This window comes from Onychomys torridus, chromosome 4, assembly GCF_903995425.1.
Source record: "Onychomys torridus chromosome 4, mOncTor1.1, whole genome shotgun sequence".
In the NCBI taxonomy this organism is placed as follows: domain Eukaryota; kingdom Metazoa; phylum Chordata; class Mammalia; order Rodentia; family Cricetidae; genus Onychomys; species Onychomys torridus.
The window spans coordinates 136,640,913-136,663,084 of NC_050446.1; the positions used below are offsets into that span (position 1 = coordinate 136,640,913).

Consider the following 22,172-nt stretch of genomic DNA (forward strand, 5'->3'; position numbering starts at 1 on the left):
CATACTCACTGCCATGTCTCCTAATCCATGTCGAGCTGGTCTCTGCTGCTCCTCACCAGCAAAGCAGCACCTGTCAGGGGTCCGGCTACCTCTGAATACTTCACAAACTCTTCCCCACTTTGAAAAAAAAAAAAAACACTCTGATTTCAGTGATCTTACACTGTATTCTACACCTCCAGAATAGACTGGCTTCAGGTGACTTTTGAGATCCCCACTTCTAATTACCCACCAACTTTATGTATTTTCCAATATGGCAGGTGTTCTCAGGCTACTTGCCCTTTCTGAATGATGCCATCCACTTTCTACAAAGAAGAGTCTATGTAGTATCCCCAGGCTCCATGTTTCACTCCTGGTTCTCTTCTAGCTTGGGAGTGGCAGGGCTCCTGGTCCAGTTCCAGGGATTCATTCCACTGCCTTAGTGGAGCGAGGGCCTTGATTTGAATAAGACCCGCAGTAAGGGTACTACAGTATTCATTCAAGGCCTTTGTTACCCTTGGGTCTTGGTGGCTCAGAGGGACTTCGTGATGGGACTGAAGCTTCTTCTTCTTTTTGTTGTTGTTGTTGCTGTTGAGACAGAGTTTCTCTGTGCAGCTTTGTAGCCTGTCCTAGAACTCACTCTGTAGATCAGGCTGGCCTCGAACTCACAGAGATCTGCTTGCCTCTGCTTCCCAAGTGCTGGGATTAAAGGCGTGCGCCACCACTGTCCAGCTGGGACTGAACCTTCTTATTGTCCTCTGATGAGCCCTTCCCTTGGCAGCATTACATGTTCTGCAGGCCCTGTAACCTCAGCACAGAGCACTCAGGGGACTCCTGGGAAAACTGCCTAGGTTTACTGTTAGCTGCTGCCCAAGAAGACCAGGGATGCAATTTTTTTGTTTCTTACTTTTTTTTTTTTTTAGAAAGAAAAATTACAAACTCACAGTTGCAGCCACCCTGGCCTGCAGTGTCCCCTCCACCCAGGCCTGCAGTGCCCCCTCCACCCTGGCCTGCAGTGCCCCCTCCACCCAGGCCTGCAGTGCCCCCTCCACCCTGGCCTGCAGTGCCCCCTCCACCCAGGCCTGCAGTGCCCCTCCACCCTGGCCTGCAGTGCCCCCTCCACCCTGGCCTGCAGTGCCCCCTCCACCCTGGCCTGCAGTGCCCCCTCCACCCTGGCCTGCAGTGCCCCCTCCACCCTGGCCTGCAGTGCCCCCTCCACCCAGGCCTGCAGTGCCCCCTCCACCCTGGCCTGCAGTGCCCCCTCCACCCAGGCCTGCAGTGCCCCCTCCACCCTGGCCTGCAGTGCCCCCTCCACCCTGGCCTGCAGTGCCCCCTCCACCCTGGCCTGCAGTGCCCCCTCCACCCTGGCCTGCAGTGCCCTCCTCCCCTCACTGGCATCCAAGGGGAATTTGGAGAAAAAAAATGCTCTGCAGACAGGGAAGCAGGGCTGAGACTCCAGGCCTGGAGTCTCCTCATTGTCCCGTGGCTGAAGCTGGGTTGCAGGAGCAGGGTCAGCTGTCCCTCACTTATGCAGGCCTGTGGGGAAGGCAGATATCAGAGAAACCTGAGAGAAGGAGGACAGTACCCCTTCCCTTGGGGAATTTCAAATGCAAAAGACACAAAACCAAGGAAGGGATAGTTGCTCAGGCTATAGCAAAAAATATGTCAGGGACTAGGCTTCTCCACGCCCAGGGCGGGCACTGATCTTAATCCTCTGATGACCCTGGCCAATTCCTATGGGGCTGGAAGTGGAGTGAGGGTCTCACCCTAGGTCTTTTCATCCACTCAGACTCCCCACTGAAGAGAAATCTCCCAAGGGCTATTCCTATTGATGGAGATCTATTGAGCCCAGGTTTGTCTTAGAAGCTGCAGTGGGCAGCCTGCAGAGGCTCCTCCCCTTCCTAGGTCTGTACTTCCTTCCTTCATTCATCCTAGAAGCTGAAGCCCTGCTACTTCTGATACCCATTATCCACAATAGTCAAGGACACTCTGAGGTCAGGCATTAGGAATCTTTGGGGCCAGGTCTGCTGAAGGCAGCTTCACCAAGAGAACCCCTCAATGCCCTTCTGGCTGCAATTCCAGGACTTCCAGGAAGCCCAGGCACAGCCATGGCATATGTAGGGCTGTGGCACTGCTTTAGAGAAAGAATGTGATCTGCCTAATATAAGAAACAGACACCCACACCCTCTACACTTACTAAAACACTGAAGCCCCTGGAGAGCGGCCTGTTGGCATCCCTCCCATTTCTGAGACTACAGACTTCAGTGCTGACTTGGTCCTGATTATCAAAGAATATACCCCTGCTGAGCTTTGAGCTCAACATGTGGGGCTGAGTTCTACAACCACTGCACCCTGATGCCTAACCACAGCATGATCTTAGTGGATGATAGATGAATAGACAGATTGACATACAGATGCCTGATAAAGTCTCCAAGGAGAATAGCCTTATGTTGTGAGCACCCTAATGCAGGCTGAGCGGGCCATACTTACAAATACGCCTGCTTGGACAAGAAGCTGGACGGCTTTTCATTGACATGGTACAGGGGGAATGGGTCAAATCCACCAATGAAATCAACTGAAAGAAATCAAGCCCAAATAAAATAAAACCCAAATGATGGAAAAGATGGCAGAATGGAAACATTCCCAGTGACAGATTCCCAGCAAGAGGGTATAGCCAAGGCTTGTGAGGGGGTACAGGTACACCCCCAAATCAGCCCCCTGTTGTATCACAAATCTTGCTGGGATCTCTCTGAGGCACTGTGCACCACCGTCTCCTGGTTCTGTGCTCTGAATGGACCTTCCCAGAAGGGGTCAGATGGGGAGGACAACAAGGGCCCTTCAGCCTGGATGGGGCTGCACCCCACCCTGCCTTCACTGTCCCCTGCCTTTACTAACATCAAGCACCTATTCCATAAATCCACCCACACACTAATGGATGCTAGGCTTGTTGGGCAAAATGAACATATTCCTGAAGCTCAAGGCTGGCTGCAGTTCTGAATTCAAAGAGCAGGTGGAGCTCCTGCTTCATCCCTAGCAGCTAACTGCCATCTCAGTGATCAGACAGCACCAGAGGCTTGATCCCAGGCTCAGAGACTATCCCTCACCAGCCTCCAGAATCAAACCCAAGTCTCTTGAACATGGGGACAGCTGATTCCATAGCCCGACTCTCAGGGACAGATGGTTTTGAATTCCAGTTCTGAATCTGGGGAAAGTTCTATCCACAGGAGCCCTGACTACCCATCCACCCTGTCAATTCCTTCTCTGCAGGGACTTCCTATAAGACTGTCAGAGCTGGGAGTCCCCAAAGGGATAGCTTGAACCATTACTGTGTTACATTGCAAATCAAAGTTAAATTAAAAGGGGTCTACATGAAGAGAGAAAAGGATAATCTGTCCAAATGGATATTAATCAACATGTGTGTCGGGCAGGTAGAGTGGCCCATACTACTGAGGACTCAGACCCTCCTGGGGCAACTGTTGGGTCATGAGGATAGGTGTTCTTGGACCTGAGGGCTCCTGAGCTCCTCTTCATAGATTCCCCCTTTTCTCAGATCTTTGGACTGTCACCTGCCAGACTTGTGGCAGGAAGTGAAGACCCAATGGGCATGGGTCATCACCAAGAACCACTTTCAGGTTCTACCCCAGATAGTACAGCACACAGAGTTGTTACTATCATTAGTTGTACACTTACAGCTGTCCTCTTCTTCTGTAAGCACACTGACCACATAGCAGCCATAGACGAAACCCAGGAGCTGAAAGACACCAAGAGGTCAGACATGCCAACCCATCTCATTACAGCAGCAGCATAGGGATGGTGTGGATGGCCCCAGGTGTATCTGATGGAGGCCTTGAATCTTCTGAGCCTTGATTTCCTCCCCTGAAAAATGGAACTGTGCCACTACCTGCATGGCTTCCCACATGCCTACGTTCTGATATCTCAGTTGTCCCTTGACACACTCAGTGGGCAACACCTGAGTGAGGAAGTGACCATGCCAGTCTGAAGGATGCTAGCCATTTCCCACTTCATGGCTTAGAGGGCTGGACATGCAAAAACAGAGCTGGACTTCCCTATGGAACATGAAACCTGAAAGGTAGCTTGGAGGGGGCAAGGTCATGCCCTCTGTCCTCTGGACCTAGATGGTTCTGTATTCTCCACATCATCATACAATGTCCTACTCAGTTCCAGGAGAGTTCCATGGTACAGATCCTCCCTCCACATCTAGCCTCTGTTCCTGGCTTGCAAGACTGGCTATATAGACAGGCTGGATTTTTACTAGATGGGCTAGTGGAGAACCCAGCAGATAAGAGAGAAGGAAAATAAGGCCCCACAACTAGTCACTTCCCTGCAAAGCTGCCTCCTTCCTCAGTGCTGACAACTCAGTCTTTGTGTATTATTTCAGGACCTGAGATGCTGCCATGAATCTCAGAAGAGTGCACTATCCCCTGTGGGCTCCAACATAACATCTATATTGTATATACCTGCAACAGCTTGGTCTGAGGGAGCTGTCTTTGTCTTGCTGGGACCCTGACTGATTTGGTGCACACAAATATTTCAAAAGATACCAGCTAAGCAAGAGCTATAGTGGGGGGGGGGGTGTCTCAGGGCACCACAGCTAGAAGGGGCCTGACCGTTGAAAGTATTGGAGGATACTGCAGAGGCGACAGGAAGGTGTCCAGTGGTTTGAGTATGACTAGAAGGAAGCAAGACTTTCTAGATATGTAGCAGGTCCCTCTGCAAAGCAACAGGCAGCTTCAAGGGATCCACTTACCCTCTAAGCCATGGTTCCACACTGACCTGGCCCAGCAGCCTCACAAGAGGCCACCAAATCCTCCTGTCAAAGGAGGCATTCACTTAAGAGGCCAAAGCTGGAAATGCATGAGCTCAATGCCAGTGAGACCCTACCCAGCTCAGGTGCAGGCCACAGTCCCCCTGGAACTCCAGCACTCTAGAAATGAGTCTAGAGTTGAGCCTGGAAGTCATTTTCCTCACCGTGAAGAAAGCCTGAGAGGTCTCTCACACAGTCTTTTGTGATTCCATGGGTCAGCCTGAGGTAGAGTCACACTCCAGGGTTGGCCCCCACGAAGAGCTGGCCACGGTGCTGAAACAGACAGGCTGTCCTTGGGAAGAGGCTCTGTCCAATCTGGCATCTCTTTTGCCTGAGTTCATCCCTGGTGGTTCATGACATCCTACTTGCACACTCTTGCCTCCTTTTCCCATTACTTCCACTCTGCACTCTGTTCATCCAGATCGTCCCCATGCATCCATCCACTCTGCCTCTTCTGGAAGCTTTCTCTCTTCTTGGCCTTTCCTCATCAGTGGTCTGATAAGAGCTAAGCCCGACACTTTCTCTCTTACACTATTCAAAGTGGACAGCAGAGATGCACTTTTTGTTTTGTTTTGTTTTGTTTTGTTTTGTTTTTCGAGACAGGGTTTCTCTGTGTAGCTTTGTGCCTTTCCTGGATCTCACTCTGTAGCCCAGGCTGGCCTCGAACTCACAGAGATCTGCCTGCCTCTGCCTCCCGAGTGCTGGGATTAAAGGCGTGCACCACCACCACTGCCTGGCTTGAATTTTTTTTTTAATGGGAAAAACAAGCATGAGCAGACCAGGTTTGTGAGTTAGCATTCCATTTGAGAAAGTATGGCAGAAGGCTGTCTCCCCACTGGCATGCTAAATTTCCTTCCTTCAGCATCAGTCTCACCAAAATCATTCTGTACCCCACAAGCCCTTCATTTGTCTTTCTAGTTTCCAGTTAGTGTCTTTTCAGAGTCTGCAATTTTAGAATTCTTGACAGGGATCCTTGAATAACCAGTTCTTTCTCTTCCGAGGACCACACCTGGGTTCCTTCACATTTTGGGGCAACAGGGATCCTCCCTTGCCTCTGTGTGTGTTATAGTGGAAGAGAAACATATTTTCAGTTTCCCACTGTGGAGGCTGAACTTAAGCAGGATGCCTAGGGTAGGAGTGGAGGTGTAGTGAGTACTACAAAGCTACCTGCACTGTCTGCTGCATGTTTTCTCACATCTTGTATGTCCTCAGATGTAAGTTCAATTCCTATCATCAGTTGCTGATGGTACTATGAACTTGTCCTCTACCAATCATTGTGTGTGCTTGGAAGGTTGGGGAGCCTTGAGATATGACCAGGTTTCTCCATGGACTAACCCAATTGTGCCCCAGGTCTGGCACCCACAATCCTACATCTGCTGTGTCTGCTGTTCTACACAGTTGCCTAAACCTCTCTTTCCCACCCCATTGAGTCCATCTATCAAAACGGCATTCATTTTGAGAAGTGATAATTAAGACACAGATGGGTCAAGTGGTTCACTAAGGCACACAAGTAGAAAGGTAGCACCACCTGGACTGTCTCTCTCCCCACTGTTCTCTACTGATTTGAGCAGCACTGGAGAGGTCAGCATAATCAATTCTATGTTCACCAGCTATGGCTGTTCTTTAGTTCCATGTAACACCAGCAAACATATGGTTAGGTGGGACATGGTTGGAAGATGGCATCCTCTCACCAGGATCCTGCTGAAGTTTTGGAAAAAGTAATCTCTTGGTTTCTGTTATCATCACAGGCTTGGGGACAGTGAAGGAAGCAGGCAGGACAAGAGTGGATGGGACCCACTGGACCACTTATCAGGAGGGCACATGCTCCTATTTCACAGTGAACCACCAAGGCCAAGGTGGGTCTCTGAGCCAAGACTTTCTTCTTCTTTAAAAGCAGGACACAGCTTTGGAAATGGATCTGGAGTATTCCTCTCAGCTAGTGGCTTGCCACTTCAGTTCTCAGGGGCCAGAGCCCAGGCAAAGGTCTAGAGAAGTTGTGTTTAGTTGTATGTTGAACCATGTATCAAATACATGCCTCAAAGCCCAACTCTGGTGCCTTGGAATCTGTTCATATTTAAAAATAGGGTCCACAAACCATCAGCATGAGGTTATATAAGGTGGAGTGACCCTAAACCAAAATCTGGTATTTTTGTTTTGTTTTTGTTTTTGTTTTTTCAAGACAGGGTTTCTCAGTGTAGCTTTGGAACCTGTCCTGGAACTCACTCTGTAGACCAGGCTGGCCTCTAACTCACAGAGATCCACCTAACTCTGCCTCCTGAGTGCTGCAATTAAAGGCATTGCCACTGTTGCCTGGCTGGTATTCTTTTTTCTTTTTCTTTTTTCTTTTTTTTTTAAGATTTATTTATTTATTATTATGTATACAGCATGTATGCCTGCAGGCCAGAAGGGGGCACCAGATCTCATTACAGGTGGTTGTGAGCCACCATGTGGTTGCTGGGAATTGAACTCAGGACCTCTGGAAGAGCAGCCAGTGCTCTTAACCTCTGAGCCATCTCTCCAGCCCCCTGGCTGGTATTCTTAGAGGAAGGAGGGGACTGAGACAGTCATGTGGGGAAAAGGCTGTATGCCAGGTCGGAGTGCTGGTGTTTCCTCAGGCCAGAGAATACTGCAGCCCCATGACTAGAGGATACCTGGGCCACTTTCCTCAGAGCCCCAGAGAGAACAAGCTTCACCAATTCCTTGGCTTTAGGCTCTGATCTTGGAGCTGTCAGGAAGCAAGTTTCTATTCTGGGCCCCTTTGGCTTTTTTATTTTATGTTAGTGTATGTGCATGTTAGTGTGTGTGTGTGTGTGTGTGTGTGTGTGTGTGTATGTGTGTGTGTGTATGCATGGGTGTATGTGTGTGCATGTGTGTATACATGTATGGGTATGTGGGGGGGGGTACATGTATACCTAGAAGCCAAAGGACAACCTTTTATATCATTCCTTAGGTATCATCCACCTTTTTTTTTTTTTTTTAAAGACATCTCCCACTGTCCTGATATTCACCAAACAGGCAAGACTAGCTGGCCAGTGAGCCTCACAGATCCACTTGTCTTCACCTCCCAAGCACTGGGATCACAAGTGCATGCCATTATTCCATCATTTAAAATGCTTTATTATATTTAATGAACCAGAATGGGGGTTCATGACTTTAATCCCAGCACTTGGGAAGTAGAGTCAGGTGGATCTCAATGAATTTGAGGTGACCTTGACCTATACAGAGTTCCAGGACAGCCAGGGCTATATAGTGAGGTTTCATCTCAAGAATTTGTTATATTTATTTATTTTATGTGTGTATGTATGATGTATATACACACCTCTATTCAAGTGTGTGCACCTGTGAGTGCATGTGGAGGCCAGACAAGAACTTCAAGTGTCTTGCTCTGGTACTCTTCATCTTATTGCCTTGAGACAGGGTATTGGGACCTGAACTCAGATTCTCATGTTCGTGCAGCAAGTGCTGTTACCCACTGAGCCATCTATCTGGTGTCCAGCATTTTTTTACATGAATTCTAGGGTACTGAACTCAGGTCCCCACGCTTACAAAGGAAGAATCTTACTAACTGATCTATCATCCCAGCCCAGCTTTATTTTATTTTTCAGAAAGGAACTCACTATGTAGCCAGGCTGGCCTTGAATTAGTGATCCTCTTCCCTCAGTTTCTCATGCTGAGATGGCAGGCTTGTGTCACTATACCTGCTTTCTCCTGTCTGGTCAGTTGTTATTATAGACTTTATACAGCTATAAAGCCAGAATTTGGCCTCCATGAGGGCCCAAATGTGTAGGGCCCTACCCTGATCTATAGTGAGGTAGCAGACAATCCTGCCTGGTGGAAACTAGTACAGGGATCCAGGTTCACTGGGCTTCAAGGCATCTGTAATAGCTTCTCCTGTACCTTACTTTTCTATGCAAGATGAGGTGTGGCTGGATGAGATCCTGACTGACCTTTGGAAAGGCTCCTGATGATATCATCTTTCTCTATGACCATCCAGGCAGGGTTCATGAGTCAATATCTTCTTGGTCTTTCCAAGACTCTAGTCTCTGCACCAATCCAAATCCAGATACATAACTAAAGTATCCATGTCTAGCTGGCCCTGAGTGCACCAGGACAAGATGCTGTACTGTACCAGGCTCTGTTCTGGAAAGACAGAACTTGGGATATGGTAAGAGGTCTAGTGACTGGCAGTGAGGAAGCCCAGACTTGATACTGGACCCAGAGAGGCCCCTGAAGCTGAGTGTTCTGGAAAGAGTCACTTCACCTGGACCACCTGACTGGAGTGTGAAAGGCCTTGAGAGCAAAGAGAGAGCTGGAGACTGTGATGGGAGTTTGTGTGCCCCTGATGCACACTCTGGATATAAAGTGTTCTTCAGAAAGGCTCATGTGCCTTTAGCCTGGTCTTCAGCAGCTGGTGCTGTTAATAAGCAGCCTGAGGACCTCATAGTCTCCTTGCCATCGGCTGCTCCTGAGTGGGGGTTTGTCTCAATACTTTGTTTACATCAATAGCTAAGGAAGAGTCCAGCCTGGATTTAGTCCTTGTGTCAACTGTGAAGTCTTAGAGAAAACATGTAGGCCATATAGTCCCCATCCCCAAAGATGCCACAGCTTCCCAAGTCCAGACCCTGGGCCCTGCAGGGAGGCTGAAGCCTGGGCCACCTGTGTTGCCATAATAGTAAGTCAGAGAGCAGCAGGGAGCCAAGCCTCAGCACCAGCCCCTCAGGTGCCTCCATGGGCCTCTCTCCGTATTGCCTTTTCTGCACACTCCATAGCTCCCTGGCTAGCTGAATGCCTGGGTTAAGGCCTTGGGGAAAGGCTTTTGGGGTTAAGAATCCCAGATCCCCTGTAACCCACAGATATGCACCCCTGAATTCTGCCTTCTACCTGTCCCCATCAGCTATAGAGTGCAATCAGGCCTTTTCTGATCTTTCCTCTTGGATTAAGTTTCTGGACACACATGGAAAATAGTGGAGTCTCTGCATCTCTGAATTCATGAGACTTGTATCTCCTCTAGGCTCTTCATGGACAACCTGAGTCCAAGGGGATACAACCATTGACAGAATGGTGGCACCTGACACTTGCTAGTGATTCTCTGCTAAGGGACAACATGCCTAGTAGGGTGGTGAGAAAGTTACCCAGAAGCAGTCGGCCCTATGACTAACATAGGAGCTATCTGGGCACAGAACTGTTCTGCTGCTCGCAGAGCAGGACTTCTGGAGATCAGTGGTACCTCACAGTGCTAGGAATTTAGCCAGATCTCCACAGACTTTCCCTCGTCTCACACGATCTGGTCTGCGGCAGACTTCTCAGGGCTGTGGGCTCACAGCCAGACCAGTCAGCCCACTGTGTGCCAGGAAGTATGCACCTTATCCTGCTTTCTCTCTGGGGAGGTGAAAACTTGTGAGATATCCCCAAGGGCCCTGAGACTCGGGAGAAGTACTGAAATGCTAGCTTAATGCACCAGTTCTGTTGAGATTAAACAATGCCATCAGTGGGGCCCACTTGCAGCCTTAATGGCTGGTCTGGGGCTTCTAACTCCCTTTCACTGTCTCACTGAGGTCAGCCTTGGGGAAATTTACATTCCTTCCTTGCCTCTACTACCCTGTGCTAGGGAGTTATAGGAGCATCCATCTTGGTCACTCTCATCTGCACCCTCATTGTTGCTGTTCCTGGTTGCCTGGTACTCCACAGCATCACCAGAGGCTGAGGTTTGAAAGTGGGGCTGAGCCTGTCTTACAAGAACAATGAAGCCCTGTGGTGGTTTGAATAAGAATGGCCCCATAGGCTCATGTATTTGAATGCTTGGTCACTATTTGAAAGGATTGTAGGAATTAGGATTGACCTTGTTGGAGGAAGCATGTCACTGGGAGTGGGCTTTGAGGTTCCAAAAGCTTATGTCAGGCTCAGTCTCTTTCTCTCCGCCTACAGATCAGTATGTAGCTTTCTGGTACTTCTCCAGCACCATGCCTTCCTTCCTGCTGCCACGCTGCCCATCATGATGATAAAGGACTAAACCTCTGAAACTATAAGCAAATTCCCAATTAAATGCTTTCTTTCATAAGAGTTGCATTGGTCACAGTGTCTCTTCACAGCAATGGAACACTGACTAAGATAGGCTCAGGGGTAGAAGCCCACCTGTGACTCCTCTGCTCCTTGCAGGGTATGAAGGCAGTCCTGCTTAACAAGGTGCCTTTGTGTAAAGGAAAGTCCCTAACTCTGCCCCAGGTAGAATAAACCTCCAGCCTGGGTGCCTGTCCCCATACTCACCGCCAGCAGGATCTGCAGACCACTGTGCAGGGTTTCCATATAGCTGTACGCCATGGCACAGCCAGCATCTACCACCAAGGACTGGCCATGCATTACCCCCAGTCTAGCTGTGGCTGCCTCTTCATGAAGACAGCCTGGCCCGTGCTCTTCCCACCAGGAGCGATGCTGGGAGAGATTGAAGGTCAAGAGCTCACTGTCCTGGGGACAAAGCAACAGGACAAGTTAGTATCAGGAGGCAGCCAGCCTCTCCCAACCACAGCCTGGAGTAGGGAAGGATGAAGGTGGCCAGTCTCTCTCTACCCTTTCCTCTTAGGCTCCAGCTGTGTGGGACAGGAGCAAGTTTCCCCAAACTGTTCCTCCATGGGAAAGCCTGGTTTTGTTGGCCCTCAGCCCTCATACCCCTTCTTCCAGGAAGGTCCTTTGTCTTGGGCAGACCTCAGGACTCACTATTATGGTATCTACGTTCCTCAAAACCCTCATTCATGTCCCTGGCCACAGTGGGTCTTGGGCCTCATGTCAGTGACTGGCATAACTCTAGCTAGGGCTAGCTCAGTCCACCACACCACTACATATTAGAGTCTCCTACTCTAAGTAGGAGAACAAAGCTGCACCAGTCCAGAGCTTCCTGAGGAAACACATGTCAGTTGGTCAGGGTAGAAGACTCCATGTGGCCATAAGAGGAAGGTTTCTGCTTGTGCCCCAATCCCACCATCCCTGAGAAGGACACACTACACACCTGGGCCAGATATCTACTTAGTTCCTACCCCTCCCTGGTATTGCCTGGTCCCAAGGACCTCTTCCAGGAGACCCACCCTGTGTGCTATCCAGCCTGAGGCCCTGGTCCATTTATACTCACAATGCCTTACCAACATCGCTTACCACCTGTAAACCAGTCTTCCCAAACTTTACTGAAGCACACTGATCGCAGCTCAAACAATCCTGGTGCTGGGGTCAGCACTATGCATCAATCCTAGTGCTGGGGTCAGCACTATGCATCAAGCTCCCACCATCATTAGGAAACATGCAATGAACAGCATCAAGAATCACATGGTGATCTGGCCAAGACCCAGTGGATGAACCCCTTCCCATCTTTACTCACCTTTGAGAGGCCCCCCACTTCCAGGTAGAAGCAGATAATGAAGACATTCCAGGTAACCCAGACAGCTGCCCACACAGCATACTAGGGAGGCCAGAAAGAACAGGGCAGAAGTTGAACCCAGCAGCTTCAGAGATATCTGATTTTCTCTACACCTTAGAAGAAAGCCCTTGAACTCACGGCAAAAGCTAAGACTCCCTGAGTCTGATCTTCCCAATACTGAGCTTGAAAAGGGTTACCTAAGCCCACCCTGGACAGATGTCAACCTAAGACATTCTGCCCAAGCTGCCACCAAGGGTGGCAGGGCTTCTACTCCTTGCATAGAGGCAGCCAAGCACAGTGGACTCACCACCACAATGTAGCGTGGCCGATATTGAATGGTGCCGAAGAGCCCCAAGATGACCACGATGATGTGGATGAAGTTGGCCAGGATAGGTGCCCACTGGTAGCCCAGGAAGTCAAACACCTGCCGTTCCAGAGCAGTGACCTAAGAACAGGTGGCCCATGAGGAGCAGTGGACCCTAAGGAGCCACCTCCAAGTCTTGCTTCCCTCTTAAGTACCCCTCACATCTATTTTAATATCTATACCATTTGGGTCACAAACTCCTTCTTGGCCATAACCCTGAATAGGTATTGTATGGCTCCATCTGTCCACCCTTTATTCATCACCCACCCATCCATCATCCTTCACTGGACTCCATTCCATGTGCAGGTAGGTATAGGTGAAGGAAGAGAAAGTATGGCTGAATCCACCAGGTCACAACACTTTCTCTGGAGCCACTGTGTTTAGGATGACAAAAGTTTGCCAAGGAAAGACTAAAAAGGATGGGCTACATTCTGGAAGAGAAGCAATGTCAAAGGGGCAGCACAGTGGATCTGAGCCTGTGACATTCACAAGATGCCACTGTGCCCCTGTGTACCAGCAACGGGTCAGCACTGGGAATGCTGAGGCATTCCCTGGCCTAGAGTGGCTTCTAATATGAGAGGGAGAAACAAGTCTTGTTCCAGCTACAGACACAACTAGACACAAGCTAGAGGAAGAGGAAACTTCAAGTGAGAACATATCCCCACCAGATTGGCCTGTGGGCAAGCCTATGGTACATCTTCTCAATTGATGATTGATGTGGGAGGGCCTAGCTCACTGTAGGTGGTTACCCTGGCTGGTGGTCCTGGGAGCTGTAAAAAAGCAGGAAGAGCAAGCCAGTAAGCCACAGTCCTTCACGGCCTCTGCTTCTGCTCTGTCCTCCAGGTTCCTGCCGTGTTTGAATTGCTCTGGCTTCCCTCAGTGATGGAGTATGACGTGAGAGTTGTAAGTTGAAGTAAATGCTTTTCTCCCCAAGCTGTTTATGATCAAGGTGTTTTATCACAGCAATAGAAACCCTAAAGCAAGTCTCCCCACTGTGGTGAAGGCCCTCCTCAAGGCTGGATGAGCTGAGATCAAGAGAAAGGCAATGCTGAGCCTGCAACTGGGAGCACAGGCTGCTTCCATTCCCACATGACCTGCCATTGTGTCACATTTGAGTTGAGTAGTTTGGTCACTGGGTTACTTGACCTCAGACACTGACTTCAGTGAAAGTATTCAGGTTCCTCCCTGCTGCCTGGAGTCTGTATGACGGGACTGATACCCGAAGTCTGCTGACACCACCCAGGAAACACCTGCAATTAGGCATGCTCTGGCATTTCCCTGACAGCTGTGCATGGCCCAGGAGCGGTGGGAATGTTCAAAGAAGTCTCAAAAGAGGACTGTTAGCAAGCATGGTCTACAGGAGTCTGGGCTTCACTGGGTTGGGCTGCTGAGGTAAGACTTTTTTTATCAACACCAAGAATGACCCAGCAGAATCCATTTAAGAAGGGCCCCACAAAAGCCACAAAGTGCTTACACTCACTGCTCTCTGCTTAATCAGAGTTCCCAAACCCATCCCTTCCCACTGTACAGAGAGTACACCCCTCTGCCCCATCTCCCATCAGAGTGCTCACACCGGATGTCTGGACTTCCTGTCAGAGTGCTTATAGCCACTGCACCTGCTCTGTCACACAATAATGACACTCAACGCCTTTTCTTTTTCTTTTTCTTTCTTTCTTTTTTATGGGGGGGGGGTTCGAGATAGGGTTTCTCTGTAGCTTTGGAGCCTTTCCTGGAACTCGATGTGTAGACCAGGCTGGTCTCAAACTCACAGAGATCCGTCTGCCTCTGCCTCCCGAGTGCTGGGATTACAGGAGTGCGCCACCACCACCCGGCCCCGGGACACTCTTTTCATTGGAATATGCCAAGAATCCTTCCAGGGTTGGTTAGAAGTCTGATGTGCCTGCAGGCAACAAGCAGAAGCTGGTGTTGGAGTGACATAAAGATGGCTAGTCCCAGAGTCTCCTTAAGCCTCTCGGGGCTTTGCCTAAGGTGAGGACTGCTCACCCTGGCTAGTCCTTTCCTGACCATGGATATAAGTTTGGTGCCAGACCCTGCTTGGCCTGTGCAGTATATACAGCAGGTGCTCATAGGTGTTGGCCCCACACAGACATGTCAGATGCTATAGCCACCACACTGTCCACAGCAGAAACTGTAGCCAGTCTTAGAGGCCCAAAACAAGGACAGCTCAGGAGCAGCCACTTTCTCATCAGAGCTGTGTGGTAAGGCATTAGACGTCTTAATGTAAACAGTGCTCAGACTACACAAGAGAAATGTACACTGAAGAGTAAAGAAACCCAACTATGTGACTTTCAAGTGATTCAGGAAAACGGCACAGGCAGAGACAGCCAGTGACCTAGGTGTTAGGGATGAATCTGAAAGTCCTCTGCAGGCTCATGTTATAATGTTTGTTCCCCAGCTGATGACACGTTTTTGGGAGGCAGTGGAACCTTCAGGAGGTCAGACTTAACTGTTATAAGTGGGTCACCAGGGGCAGACCTTTGAAGGTTGTGCTCAGCCCTGGTTTCCAGGTTCCCACCCATGTTTTGTTTTCTGGCCACAGCCATGTGAACAGCTATTGTGACATGCTATTACCACCAAAGAGAGCCACATGAGTGGTTTTATTTTGGTTCATGGCTTCAGAACCATTATTCCCTGAAGTTGTTCACATCAAGTATTTTGTCACAACAATGAGAAAAATAACTAATGCTCCAGGTAAGTCACCTGGCCTGCTTCCGTGGTCTGGCCTCATAATCAAGCCACCTGCATCCTTTCTTAGAACCTCACTAATATGAGGGAATGGAGTAGTAAGTGCAGAAGTAAGTGGGGTTTCCATTCCCTCCAAAGAATAGGTGAGCACCACCCTGGAACCCCTCTTTCAGACAGACTTGAGTGGAAGGTGAAAAGACCTAAAGAGGTCAACACTGCCTAGGACATTTGTACCTTTCAAAGATACCTTAGGCCTCAGGAGCCAGTGTGCACCCCATGAACACCAGAGGAACAACAAGGGAGTCAGGGCCAGCTCAGAAGCCGTTGTCTGGAGAATCAGCTATAGGTGGGTCCTGACTAAGCTAGTAAGACCCAGGGTGGAGAGGACAGTAGCTCACAGCCCAATAAGAAGACAGTCTCAGGACAGCCATGCTGACTTCCCTAGAAGATGTTAGAGATCAGGGATCAACAAATGCCAATTCTCACTGAGCACTACATTTGAAGCAGGACTTAGGACTAAGGTGGCAGCCACCCTGGCCAGGCCTTGACCTCTTCATTGTGGTTGGCTGCATAGCTACAAACGCCTAGAATGGGGATTTGCCCTCTGTGCCCCTTCTAGAGATGGCCCAGGACTCTTCTGTTCTCAGCTTGGATCTAGGAGACTTTCTGTGTCTTTCCAAAGGGTTCCTGGTCTCTTTTCTCCCATAGGAGGTATGTAGGACTAATGGATGCTCTGGTCCAGGGTTGTACGCAGCAGGTAGGAGGGATGAGGCCCCATCTTCTCAGGCTCCCTGGACTTCCAATATATGGCAGAAACAGTCCCTCAGGATCCATTTCAATGGCTGTCTGGATCCAGTCTAGGCCATTTGTTCAGAGATGCTCTCTGTCCACAGATGTAACCAAAGAATTTAGGGATTCAGGTAGGTTGGACCACATGTGGGTCGTATCTGTATAAAATACAGAGCCAAGTGTACATACGTCCACATGCAGGTATGTGCATACACCTGTTCATGCATGTGTGTGTGCATATGTATGGTACAGCAGCAGGCAGGAAGAAGCTAAAAGACAGACCCAGTCAGTACCAGAATCCCACAGTGCTTCTTGCCCTGCTATTCCCAGACTTACTGTCCTGTAGGGGTGATTTTATAAATTTCTTCCTTTCCTTTCCTTTCTTTCTTTCTTTCTTTCTTTCTTTCTTTCTTTCTTTCTTTCTTTCTTTCTTTTTCTTTTCTTTTATTTCTTTTTTTTTTGAGGGAGATTTTTTCTGTGATCTGCCAAATTCCTTCAGAACCTGCCCCTCCTCCAGCTCAGACGCACCCTGGTGGCTCTGGGCCTGGAATGTGGGGTCACTGAGACTCAGTGAGCTTGGTCCAGGGTGGGGTGTGGGGTGTTTAGCAACATCAGAACTGCCAGTCACAGTCTGTTCCCTGAGCAGGGAGTGAGGAGTGGTATTCAAGAACGGAGTTACACAGCATACACTCCTCAGGAGAGCAGGCACTGGAGGCCCCTCCCAAGAAGTAGTAGCTCAAGCCTCCAAGGTAGAGGCTCAGCCCTGCCTTGCCTCCACCTAGAGTCCTTGCAAGATGAGCTCTCAATAGTCAGGTTGAGTATAAGGTCTCAGAGCCCATGGTTGGAAGATACCTGTACCTCATGCTTCTGCAACCCCTATCCCCAAAACCCCCACTATTACCTACCTGGTGTCTCAGCCAGGGTCAACCCCTTATCAGCTTCTCCCTCTATTATTATTATTATTATTATTATTATTATTATTATTATTATTAAAGCTGAGGATCGAACCCAGGGCCTTGCACTTGCTAGGCAAGCACTCTACCATTGAGCTAAATCCCCAACCCCCTCCCTCTACTATTTAAGACTAGCATTTACTCTCCAGGCTGTCACAAGCTGCCCTGATCCAGTGGGCCCAGTGTCCTGCTAGGATGGCCCTGACCATAGCTGCCTGTTTCTCCAAGTCTTCCAACCAGAATTTGCCTGGCAGGCAGGGCTCCTTTTCATCTGTTAATCTGAGAATTCATTCTATCCTCCTCTCTGTCCTTGGCCATCTAGATCCCAGTCAACTCCTTTCTGTTATATGCCCCACCCCTGCTGATCCTCCCTACTATGCTCCTGATGTGCTGTACAAGTCAAGTGCAGCAGCCAAAAACAGTATGTTGCAGCCATAATAAACTTGCAGAATGATTGATGCCCACCAGCACAACCTTCTAAAGAGGGCCACCATGCTAACCTCCCATATGTTGTTTGCCCACTGCCTAGCCAGTACCTTGCACCGCAAGAGAGTCTACAGAGATGCTGTGACCCCAAAACAGCAACAGCTCCAGCAACTCTAAAAGATATCTCTGGTATCTGACTCTCTGCTACAATAGAAATTCCTGGCCCTCCCCACTCCCTCTGTCAGAGATCCCAGGAGCTATTGGGTTCTGGGTCTGTGTCCAAGGACATGTCCAGATTCTAAACTTCAGTTCCAGATTGTGTCAGAATGATGGAAAAGCCACCTTGGGGCACCCATATGGGGCAAGAAACAGCCTGGGAATTGCTGCTCCTCACTTTGCATCCCCTTTCTACCTTTAATTTCCTAGAAGGCCACAGAAAGCAGCACACATCTGTGACATAGCTCAGAAGACAGTCTCTGAGTGTCAGTGGGGATAGGAAACAGAAGGAATTAAACATTTCCAACTCTTCCTCTCTCTCTCTCTCTCTCTCTCTCTCTCTCTCTCTCTCTCTCTTTCTCGTGTGTGTGTGTGTGTGTGTGTGTGTGTGTGTGTGTGTGTGTGTGTGTGTGTTTCCATTATTGGAAATAAACCCAGGACTCACACATGCTAGGCAATCACTCAACCACTAATCTGCACCCCTAGCTCACTGCCGAATTCTTGGTGTAACTAAACACATAACTGTTGGGGAGGCACTTAGGACTCTCAGCATTGTCAGATCTGCCATGATAAGCCTTGGTGGGTACTTCCTCATTTAACCAGAAGAGTCAGGCTACAGAACTTCTGCTAACAACGAAAATCCCCCTTAAGGAGGCACCAAATGTCTGTCCATCCCAACAGACAAAAGACAACAGCAGAAGCCTGTTTGAATGTTCAAGATGGGGACTGCTGATGGAGCCCTGGCCACAGACTGCTCTTGACCCATAAGATAAGGCTCTAACAGCAGCCAGCCTTTGAGACCAAGCCCCTCACTCAGGCGATCATACACCTTCACCTCTCCTGCCTCCATCCCCCAGCTCAGACCCTGGTGCACTCTCTCATTTTCTGGGACAGGAATATCCTTCTTTTAAGCAGGACTCAGGGGCTCCATACCTGCATGCTTACAGCACCAGTGGACAGAGGTCAGCCTCTTCATGAGTGACTAGTTCTGACTGTTCTTCATCCCACCCAGGGAGAAAAAGAAAGGGGAGGTGACGATGGTCTCCTTGGCCCACTAAGAAACCCAAAGCACTGTCTTGTGAGGCCCCAGCAGGAGGCTGGATCAGTTGCACATGTCTGCTAGAGGACCTCAGTCTGAAGAGTAGCCCCTGGTTGTCTCAGGAATAGAAACCTTGTAAGAGGTGAAAGTACTTTGCATTTTCTCAATTCTGAGCTAACATGCCCAGAAGCTCTATGACTATGTATGACTCTCCCACTGCATGGAGACTGGTAATTTAGAGCTAGTGGCCCTGCAGAATCTAGTTGCAGATCCCTTCATGGGCCCCGAATCCTGTCTTGTTGTTGTAAAAAGTGAGGTTTGGGAACGGTCTCAGCATAGTGCTGGCTCAGAGCCGACAAAGTTCCTGCTGTTCCTCGGGGAGAGTTGTTTAGGTCCTTTGTCCAGTAACTTGGTAACAAGAAAACTCTCACGCTTGTCAAAAAAGGGAAAGCCTCAGGACTCCTATGCTACTCTCAGCTTCCTCTGCTCTCCACTCCATGCAGAGACCAGAGCAGTGGGTGGCATTGGGCCTGTTCCTCCCAGAGGCTGAGGAGGGTGGCCCTCCCCAACTGCCAGCCAGGGCAAGACAAAAGACCCTTGACAGTTCCCTGGGGGCATTTCAGCTGTGGCCCTGCTGGACAAAGCAAGGGTACAGGGCTCAGCACAGCCCCACAAAGTCCTTGGGGCTTGTCTTGGCTGAGACTCAGTCTTGAAGAAGCCCTGTCCAGGGAAGCCCTATAACCAACCCAAGCACCAAAATGACCCCCTCCTCTTACTTGAAGCTAAATTTTCAAAGTCTGTTCTAGACCTACACCTGTATCCAGGAGAAGTCAAACAAGCAGGAATAGGAATAGGCCCTGACCTGATCCTCTTGCACCCCAGGACCACATCCCTGAATTGGAGATGGGATGAGCACCCGCTTCTCTAACCACATGTCAGAGAATACTGTCAGGCCAAATCCAGTGCAAGGAAACAAAAGTCATTCCCTTTCCCCAAAGCTGCTGTGTTTCTTGACTCCCATATTGGGCAGGTTCTAAACCTCATAGTCAGCCAGGTCATACCTGTCCTTTATCTGGTCATTCTGCAAGACTGCCGTCTATCTTCCCAGGAGCCCCCTAAGGGGGCACCTCACAGAAGACAGCGACTCAACACTGCTCCAAGGCTGGAAGCAGCTCTCTCAAGCCTGACCTGCCCAGTAGAAACCTGCAGACCTGTAAATACTTGGACCATGGACCTCCCAGCAATCCCACATTATGCCTGGTGGCCACTGGAAGTACAAGACACTGCCTCTGCTGATGGGAGGACAAGACACCAAATGGCCTTACAGCATCTTTGAAACAACCTCTTCTTCCTCAGGGACCTCCATCTTCAGCCAGTGGAGGAGGCACCCAGTCCAGCTGGGCCCAGGCCCACACCCAGCCCAGAAACAACAAAGCTACATTTCCTTTTTAAGACCAGATACCCAGGGCTCATTAGCATCTACGCAAAGGAGTTTCCCCAGAGACCTTTGTTTTAGCCCCTTCCTTGTCAGCCTATAACCCACATTCCAGGCTCCAAGCTCAGGGAGAGCTGCAAAGTTGCTTGGTGTCATCCAAGTTCTCTGACAAGGCTCTTCAACTAGGGGGTCAGGGGGCTCTATCCTAGGCACCTGAGAGCCTCTTCCCTCTACAGGCCAGGGAGTTGGGAGACCCCAAGTAGATAGTGCTCAAGCACAAGATGGGAGTGCCAGGCGATTACACTCTCTGGTACACCTGACTCTAATGTCCACACTCAGGCACTGAACTTTGCTGCGGGCTCTGCCACTAGTGCCACAACAATAACACGTGCACTCTTGACCACAGGCGCCTTCAGAGCATGTGGGCATCAACCGGACCACAGACCAAGATCCCCAGACCATGCACTCTGGACCTGAGCGCAGCTCCAGGGGCAGCCCCGCCTGAAAGCTTTTGTTCCTAGCAGCCCAGGCCCCCAGAAGCTCCCCAGCACCTGTCCCGGCCAGCCCGGACACCGCTTCCCGAGCAAACACATCAGGGCACAGCCGAGATCCCCCACAGTGGCAGCTCCCCTCGCATGCCTGTCAGCCAGGAAAATTGGCCGCAGCAGCCAGATCCAAGCCGTCCAGGGGCCTCCCTGGGCTTCTGCTGGTCGGGAGAGCCACGCAGGACACCAGAACTCACCAGCTGCAGAGCGCAGAGCGTAAGAAGCGTGCAGCGGCCGGAGCAAGAGCCCATGGTATTCACGCCTCCCGCGGGCACCTTTGCTGCTAGAGTGGGCAGGAGCCCTCCGCGAGCGAAAGCTTCTGTCAACCGCTCCCCTGCCCTCCTTGCCTTGCGGACACAGCCTCTTTCCAGCTCGTAGATTCCGTCCCAGTTTGCCTCGGGTAAGCCTAGCAGACCCCAGCCCTGTCCGTCCCCTCCTTCTAGATCCCGCCCCTGCCCACCCTCTCTTCAGACCCCGCCTTCCCTACTCTTCATCTCCCCCTCCCCCTCCCCACTCTGGGTAACAGCTGCTCAGCGTCTGTCTCCACACTTACACACCCCTAGTACTGGCAGCCCTTAGGGGCTTCAAGCCATCCGGAGAAGGGTCGAGGGACCTCTTCTTAAAGGGGCGATGACTCGCCTTTCTGGCAGAAAAGAGCAGAGAGAGGCTGAGCAGTGGCTACAGACAAACTCGACCTGCCAAGGAGTCGGTCCAGAAGAATTAGCAACCGTGTCTCCCTCCAATAGTTTTCGGCCTGGCTCCTGTCCCTGCTCAGAATCCTCTGGTGGTACAGACACCTCTGCACTGTTGCCATCAAATTCCTTTCTTGTGGGGTTCAGGTTCACCCCATCCACGAGGCGTTTTCAATGTGAAAGTCTCCAAGAAGTCCTGACCTGGTCCAGAGCTCTATGTCTGTTCTGAGAGTGAGGACTCAGAAGCAGGAGGGGTGATGCGCTCACCCATCAGTACTTCACCTGTCTGGAAGGTCTAGTCCAGGTCTGCTCAGGAACAGCATTAGGAACTCTAGTGGGTGTCCTGTCCACAACAGTGCTCAGAAAACCTTGCTGCACAGAGGCCTGAAAATGAGATTAAGCTAGGTTGTAGAGGAGCCTCACATCCAGGCTGGCACAGACATCATGGTCAAATGGAAGCACTGGGCTGTAGTGCAGGTCCTAGTGAATAATGATTTAAAAAAAAAAAAAAAAAAAAAGCCTGTCACTGGGGCAGGAATCTTGTGCTAGCAGCAGAGGAAGGTACCAGTCTGGCACCCAGTAGCTCACTGTGGGAAGATAGAGGAGGTGGATAGGAGAAGTAGTTCACACCAGGTGGTTTGGCCACAGGCTTCGGAGGAAACTAAGTCTAGATAGTTTTGGCCTTGACTTGAGCTGTCCAGGACAGAGAGCCAAATCCCCTGAGCTTCACCCAGCCTCAAGGGGGTGCTCAGAACGTCTGTGGATAGCCTTCCTTTGTGTGCCAACCATTGTGCATAGGGCACC

The 22,172-nt window shown here is 50.1% G+C and overlaps 1 protein-coding gene across 3 annotated transcripts; it reads right to left on the reverse strand.

Moving 5' to 3' along the window:
* Nucleotides 1–1,320: 1,320 nt before the first annotated feature.
* Nkain4 (sodium/potassium transporting ATPase interacting 4) lies at nt 1,321–21,114 on the reverse strand. 3 transcript variants are annotated; one of them, XM_036185393.1, is made up of 7 exons: nt 20,874–21,114; nt 12,511–12,648; nt 12,165–12,245; nt 11,066–11,263; nt 3,667–3,727; nt 2,467–2,551; nt 1,321–1,512 (listed from the first exon to the last, which is right to left on the reverse strand). In XM_036185393.1, exons 1-7 carry the CDS (start codon nt 20,925–20,927, stop codon nt 1,503–1,505), a joined length of 627 nt encoding a protein of 208 aa, XP_036041286.1. In that variant the 5' UTR covers nt 20,928–21,114; the 3' UTR covers nt 1,321–1,502. The 3 variants fall into 3 exon arrangements, with proteins under 3 accessions (XP_036041286.1, XP_036041289.1, XP_036041287.1); XM_036185396.1 differs by lacking the exon at nt 12,511–12,648; XM_036185394.1 differs by lacking the exon at nt 2,467–2,551.
* Nucleotides 21,115–22,172: the final 1,058 nt, after the last annotated feature.